The sequence below is a fragment of the Apis mellifera genome, linkage group LG12, assembly GCF_003254395.2.
Source record: "Apis mellifera strain DH4 linkage group LG12, Amel_HAv3.1, whole genome shotgun sequence".
Lineage (NCBI taxonomy): Eukaryota > Metazoa > Arthropoda > Insecta > Hymenoptera > Apidae > Apis > Apis mellifera.
The window spans coordinates 8,214,197-8,222,142 of NC_037649.1; the positions used below are offsets into that span (position 1 = coordinate 8,214,197).

At 29.5% G+C, this 7,946-nt stretch overlaps 1 protein-coding gene across 2 annotated transcripts; it reads left to right on the forward strand.

Moving 5' to 3' along the window:
- Window positions 1–1,487: 1,487 nt before the first annotated feature.
- LOC410370 (actin-binding Rho-activating protein) lies at window positions 1,488–4,370 on the forward strand. 2 transcript variants are annotated; one of them, XM_393850.7, is made up of 4 exons: window positions 1,488–1,707; window positions 3,402–3,532; window positions 3,612–3,861; window positions 3,991–4,370. In XM_393850.7, exons 1-4 carry the CDS (start codon window positions 1,690–1,692, stop codon window positions 4,096–4,098), a joined length of 507 nt encoding a protein of 168 aa, XP_393850.2. In that variant the 5' UTR covers window positions 1,488–1,689; the 3' UTR covers window positions 4,099–4,370. The 2 variants fall into 2 exon arrangements, with proteins under 2 accessions (XP_393850.2, XP_003250603.1); XM_003250555.4 differs by lacking the exon at window positions 1,488–1,707 and adding an exon at window positions 2,271–2,419.
- Window positions 4,371–7,946: the final 3,576 nt, after the last annotated feature.

Genomic DNA, 7,946 nt, shown 5'->3' on the forward strand with positions numbered 1-7,946 from the left:
TCTATCCTTTAATATACCAAAATTTTTCTAAACTTTTCTCGTTAAACGAAAATCAAATTCTAATTATCATTTTGGAACGGAATCTAGAAAATTGATCTACATAATGTTCGTATGACAATTTAGGGAATATCCAACGCGAAAACATTGCCAAAATAACACCGGAATGAGTATACCATTCATCTTAATGAGGAAAATCACCCGTTTCCCAAATTAACTTCTTACCAGAAACGTCACTTGATGAGATGACGATATATGAGCTTAATCGGACACCAGAACGAGTTAAGAATGGCCATAAATCACAGGCTATGCGCGATTCGTGACTTTCGAACTTGCTAGAAATTTTATCAACGATTATTGTCTTAAATAAGATGAAAGATGCTTCTGAAACGCCTTACTTAGGTGCCAAAGGGAAATTTGAAATCCGTTAATGATTCATACGTGCGACACGTGTCAGGTTATATGTTGAACGAATAAAGAGAATTATGATTATATATTAATGACTATGATTATAAGAAAGATTATATCCGAATATTAAACTATGCGAATAAAGATTGAATAAAGATTTATAAAGTTTCGAAGAACTATCTTCAATACAATTACTATGCGATTAACAAAATATTTAAGAATAAAATACCAAAGCGAATAGGTCATTCATTCACATCTGTGTTCTGAAGCAATTGTATATCTACTCAAAGTACAGTCAAAACAACGGCCATGTGCAACGATTGGAATTTCATTGGAAAATAGTATTTAAAATTAGCATGGAATGCAAAATATTCGTACTCATTGATCTAGACGAATCCTACATTCAAGTATATTTTCTTTTATAAACGTACAACCCATGTTTCCTTGAAGTTTGAAATTCCAGGAACGAAAGATCTTAAAATCAAACCGTATTTCCGATCATCTGTATCCTCATTTACTATTCGCTATTAATAAAGTAATATAAATACGCGACAGGAACTTGAAAATGAAATATCAGGACATGCTATGCTACATACTAAATGCACACTAATATTCTAAGTGCAATTTATTCTATCAAAAACGTTTAAAATATCGTCGATTCCTATTCTGACTATATTCCAATAATGCATAATATATTAAATGTATGTTTATATTATGTTCATTTCATATATCTATATATTTCATATTTCTATATATCTATCTTCAAAATGTCTTATAAATAATTGTAATTTTATTGTTATTAATTATCCAAAAAATTTCTATGAAATTTCTAATTAATCTATCAAAAAGTGGAATGGATTACTCATACGAAAAACGAATTGGTCAATCAAGACGAAGGGGTGGATACAACGGCTGCCCCGATCACGAAGAATTATCATTTCCGGTTCTGGCCAGTCGAGTGACGCGGCGCGAATTCTCACGGAATTGGCTCGGAAACGCGGCAAATATTTCTTGGTGGAATTTCTTGGTGGGAGCTTCTTTTGACGTAGCTGGTATCTTATAAAAAGACGCCCGGCGTCGCGACGCTGCATTCACATACGAGGTACAAGAGACGTCGCAAGAATATTTCCATAGAAACCGATCTCAAACGCGATTTCTTTTATAATAGTATTCGTTTGAAACAGTACCAAACAGTATTAGAATCCTTTTCCATTTAATTTTCTATTTCGCTTCTTCGTTTTTCTGCATAGTTTTTATCAGATTGTATTAAAGTATCCAGAAACGATGTCTTCCGTAATGCTAGTGAGTATAATTTTAAATATGATTATATTATATGTAGTAGATAATGTTGAATTTCTATATTGTTTCTTAAAACTTAACTAATAAAACTTACTCATGACATAACCTGACCATTTTATTTAGCCTTGATTGTGAACTTGAATTTCAAACAAATATTTTTCTACTGGATCGATATTTATGTTATTTTTGATCATTTAAATATTTTTTTTCAATTTGATCATTGAAATTTTTATTTCAATATTTTATACAATTTTCATATCTATTATTTTACATTCAAATTTTTACATACATTATAAATTTCAATCAATTTTTTACACCTATATTAATACAGATTATCAAACACAAATTTTTATTATAAATATATAAGAGAATATACTTACTCATTATATTCACCAATCATCATTCATAATTTTGGTTAAATGATCACTTTTCCGTATTTGAGAAATTTATTTGAATACGATGAATAATGAATTTGTCAAAAAGCCATCCAGGTGTCTTTTATGGCCAGAATCGCTCTTTAAATGGTTCAAATTGGCTACTATCCAACTTCGTTGATTAGACACACTGTGGCTCTGCCGTCTTTCTAACACTTGTCCTAAATGTTTAGTGCAGTAACCACTAACCAGTGAAACTAATAAAAATTTAAAAATTTCTGGTTAAAATTATAACAATTTGTCTGGCTCTTCTTATATTTTTATATTGTTTTTAAATGGATGTAAGTGATGTATTTATATAAAGCAGTATATGTAAAACTACGTCAAAATTGATATAGAAATATATTAATTTTTATTGATTTTTATATTTTGAAATAAAAATTATTTTTAATTTGTTAATTGAAAAAAATATTTTAAAGGAAATTTGATAAAATATTTGCTTGTAATGTATTTATTATAATAATTTTATTTCAAATGCATTTTATTATATTTAGATTTGCAAGAAGTAAAACTAACCTAACTTGATTAACAATAGAATTATCAATATATATAAATATACGTATATAGATAATAATTAAAATGCTATTAATAAAAACGATTTCATCACTTTCTTAATTTATTTCATAAAGTATAAGTAGTTAATTTAAAATTAAAATCACTTTCATACTTATGTATTTTTAAAAAACATTATACAAGAAAGACGCGATTTAATCCATTTATTGAACATGTGTTTTTATATAGTGAAAGTTATTTAAATTTCTAGAATATTATTTTAATTTTTCCGACTTTCTACGTTAAAAAAGAAAGAAGTGCTGAAGATTTTATTACTGATTCTAATATTATCCTGATATCAATGAAATATTATATTTTCAAGTTACTTTCACGCTTATATGAAACGAATGTTTTCTTAGCTTATTATTCAAAGATTAGAAACTCCACTGTTGATTTCAATAATTTGATATCTGTTTTTGTTTGACTACATTATAATCGAATATTCCATAACTTCTTACTTTATTATTTATAAACTTTAAATAGGTATTTTGTATTTTATTTTCTTTTATTGAAAAAGAATTATATTAATTTTAAATATATTCTGAATATTTTAGAATAATATCAAATTATAATACTTAATTCTAATATAAATGATCGAAGTATGATTAAAATAAATTTTGTATTCTTTTTAAATACAATTTTTTTTTATTATTTGCAATAGATATTAAAATTAATTAGAATTTCTATGATTCAATGATTTTTTTTTTTCAGGAAAAACTCAGTGACAAAGTTGCAATGTTCGATCAATATGCAAACAAACACAAAGACAAACAGAATAAAAATCCATTCACTTCCGGTTTAAACATCGAAAAACAAAAATTTTCGAAGGATGAATATGGCAGGTGAGTTTTCAAAATAAATATAATTAACAAGAATAGTATTTTTTATAATACGTTTTTTAAAATAAATATTTAATTTTAGACCAGTGGCTGGCTCTTTAACAGATATTCGCGGTAAAAAAGCCGCGGCACATATTTTAAAAGAAGTGCTCGAACTTTGCGAGATCATTCATCAAGAAGGCACACCATGTCGGGACCAACCAGAAATTATTGCGATCACATTTGGAGATTTATTCAACATTTATACTCACATTAGTAATAAATGTGTAGGACTTTTGCTGAGAGCTAGAAAACAAAAATTCGTGGATTTCGAAGGAGAAGTCCTATTTCAGGTAAATGATAATGAATTTTTATACGAAAATTGAAATCAAATATTGCTTGTTAAGAGGAAAACATTTCATAAATTTTTTTAATAAAAAATTAAAATTACGATGATTGATTATAATCATAATCTGTTACAGAGACGAGACGATGATGTGCCAATCTATTTGGTGAAACCTATCACAGAAATTCGTGAACTGTTCAATCAACGAATAAAGGAAATTGCAAAAGAGATGACGGATAGTTAACATTTATTTTCTTCTGAACGAATAATTCCACGCTGAAGTATCTTTTAGTCGAACGCATTACCTTACTCATATTTATTATACAACCATAGAAATAACGCGAATGACCATTTATAATTTTTATTCGAGATGATTGTATGATACGAGTGAGTGAATTTGAAGAATGAGCTGATGTAAGTCGATAAAAACAATCGAAGAATAATCGAATGAACAAATATGTATTCATGTGATATTTCCATAGAATTATTAGAAATAAAGATTTTTTTATAAAAGAATTATTCTTTTTGTAATCATTACATCTAAAGAACCTCTTCTATTATATATTTAAGAACAAAGAAAAACAAATAGTGCAAAAAGGACAGAGATAGGATAAAAATTGTGAAATCAGCGCCATCTTCAGAGTGTCGCAAATGAAACATATAAAAGAAGGACAGAAAATAGTAAAAGAAGGATAGAGATAAAGAATTGACTATTAGTGCCATCTTTTAAATATCAAAGTATCAAAGGATAAAACAGAATAAGAATTAAAAATCAACGCCATCTCTTGAGTACATTTAAAATCTTTTTCTAAAGAGATGTTTTTAATTTTCGAGAGATGGCGTTACTGATCAGTTCTTATTTTATCTCTATCTTTCTTTTATTATTTTCTATCCTTATTTTATATGTTTCATTTGCGGCACACTAAAGATGGTGCTGATTTCATAATTTTTAATTTATCTCTATCCTTTTCTCTTTGTCTATACTTGTTCTCAATACGTGAATAAACGAAACATAGAACGTAAAATGAAACTTTCATTTCTCTTTCAAAACTATAATTTCATTTATCATATTTAATTCTTTAATTTCTGTAATTATTTCATTTATAAATAATTTTTAATATGTATGTAAGTATATATTTACATATTTTTTTCAACAATTATTATTTCCACTTAGTTCTCGTTATTCTATTAATTGCTCGTTTTGAATTTTTATCCAATATCAAATAATATTAAAGATTATCGATCTTTTTTTCTCTGAAAAATCGGGATCAATGAATACTATGAATATCATTACTTCTAAACCTTTATTCGTACAGAGCTGTTCACGTACAACATTAAAAATAACGCAAGGTTTGTCGCCGTTTTTTTCAGAAGAATACAACGAAGTTTTACTACGTGTACTCCGACCTCGAGCGAGAATGATTAGGCAACGTCCTTTATTTATCGTAACAAGGGTTATAAACAACTAACATGGTGTCCATTCCGGTAACATACCACCATTGTCTTTTTTTTTTTTTTTTCTTTTTTTCTTTTAACAAGTAATTCTCCTCGATTTTACTCGTGTCTTTCAATAATTATCGCGACAATCCACTTAACTTACTTTATCACTAAATTTAACAAGATAATTATCGTTTCTTATTTTAAAAACCTCATGAAATTTGTATGTGAAGTTTTAATAGCTAGCTATGAAAGATAATTTGAAAAAGCTGTAACAAGTAACGATACGATAGAAGATAGAATATAGAAAGGCAGAGTTAAATATAGAAGAGTTTTTTAAAAAAACGAGTTGAAAAGATCGAACAACTCGAAATGAAAATTTCGTATTGTTGCTTTGTTGTTGTTAAACGGTATCGTTGCACGTTTCAACGTAACGTCTTTGTTAATAATTGACCCGATAGATGGGGTCATCGATTGCAGTCTCGGATCGGTGCATCGATGATTTTTTTTATCAAAACGTTTAAAAATTTCACAGTTTACACTATTAGCCAAAAATGCAAAGATACCTTATATACGTTACATCTCGTGATATTTATATATGTACTTATTGCCACGTTGTTACATAATTTATCAGCGAACAGTATTCTAATACTCTTGGAATTTCTAAACTCGATTTCTCTTTCCTTTTTTTCGTACGTCTAAAATTTACCTTACAGTTTAAGAATAATAAAGTTTATCATTTAATCCTAGAAACAATATATTTTCACCACGGAATCTAGCTTGGCCAGTATAGAATGTTACTTCTTTTTCGTACAATCTCAAGTAAAAAAAAAAGAAAAAAACAATCTTGCAAAACGAACTACGAAACAATCACTCTGTCCTCCTGGCGCGGATAGTGGAAATAATCGAGATTTCTAGGTTATGTTCGAGCGTTCTCGCTCGGATTAATCACCATCACGACACGAGGGACAATGTCTGAACGAAGAGGGACACGACGAGAAAAATTAACGAGAGAAAGATACTTTCGTTATCGAACTCTTTCTTTTCGAGAAAGAAAGAAAGAAAGAAAAAAAAGAAAACAAAAAGAAGAAGTAAAATCTCATCGAACGACGACATTCTCCATCGGTCTTGACGGCAAGAAATAGGAAGACAGAATCGAAGAGAAAAAGGAATCAAGGAATAAACGAAAGATGAATCTCTTTTTTTTTTTTCTCTTTCTTCCTAACAATCAGAATAAATTCACAGGCAGTTAATTTCATCTTAATATTAAACCGAATATTAAAACTCGAAAGAAGAAAAATCAGGGAAACGAAGGTGATAAAGAAAAGGCACAGAGGGCGTTTCTGTTATACTTCCGTTTCTGTATCGGAATCTCGAATCCTTCTCGCTCGAGAGGCGTTCGCTCGACTGTACGAGAGGTCGCTTGGTTTCTTTTTTTGTTTTGTCTGTGCGCTTTCTTCACGAAGAAAAATATATGTATATTATGTATATTTAATGTCTCTCTCTTATATTATATTATATATAATAATTAATTAATTTCTCTTTCTTCAACATCGCGCCTGTCACAACGCGATAACTCTTCACGTTCTTTATTATTATATGTACAATGAATTAAATCTCGCGAGCTTCGTCGATTTTATTTTCTCCTCCTTTTCTTCTCTCTCTCTCTCTATGTGTATATATATTTTTTTCTTTTTCTTTTTTTTTCATCTATTCTTTCCTCTAGCGACGTAAGTTTCGCGAGCATCGAGAGGCTTCCGCGATCAAATTCCATCTCTTTCCGGAATTACGGTTCGCTGGAAGACTCCATTCGAAAATTACGTCACTGGTCAAAATACGCCGTTTAAATTTTTTTACATTCGTCCTAAAAAAAAAAAAAAAAAAAAAAAAGAAAGGAAACGCGCGTACCACTCGATCCAACGACAAAAGGGAGGTGACGGCTTCTTCGATTCTCACTCTGCTTTTCCATATCTCCTGCCGCCATTCTTCATCTTCTTTCCAGTTAATCAATCCACTTATCGTCATCGTTCCGATTCGCCAATTCTTCTCTCTCGATTCTTTGATCTCTCTCGATCGAACTTGTTTCTCTCTCGATAGAATCGATGTGAAGATGAGCTTGATAAGGGAGAGCCTCCTCCTCATTGGCAAAGAACTGACGATCATTTCCGGAGGAAAGTAATCTCAATTTTTTGGCTCGATGATACGTTCATTCGAGTATTCTTCCAATACGAGGAATCTTAAATTGTATGTTCAAAGTTTTCCTGGACGACGATTTAGAGGTTGTGTTTCTTGTCGATAGAAGTGTCTTTTACAGGACGTTGATTAGAGCGATAAAAAGACACGATTAGAGAGAAGAAATGGAAATGAAGAGAAAGAAAGAGAGAGAGAAAGTGATGAAGATCGAGGAAGAAAAGAAGGAATGGATAGGAGGAAAAAGAAGCGAGGAGAAGAGAAAAAGAACGATCGAAGGGAAATGAAGAAATCGATAATTTTTTCGATTAGACACGAATTAATTAAAAAAAAAAAGAAAGAATTAAAAAAGAATGCGTTGAAAGAAATTCTACCAATGTTAAGGAAGAATTATAAATATTAAAAATTAAAAAGAAAAAAAAACATTATCGATCAAAAGACTCGAAACACTCGATTTTTCTTTTC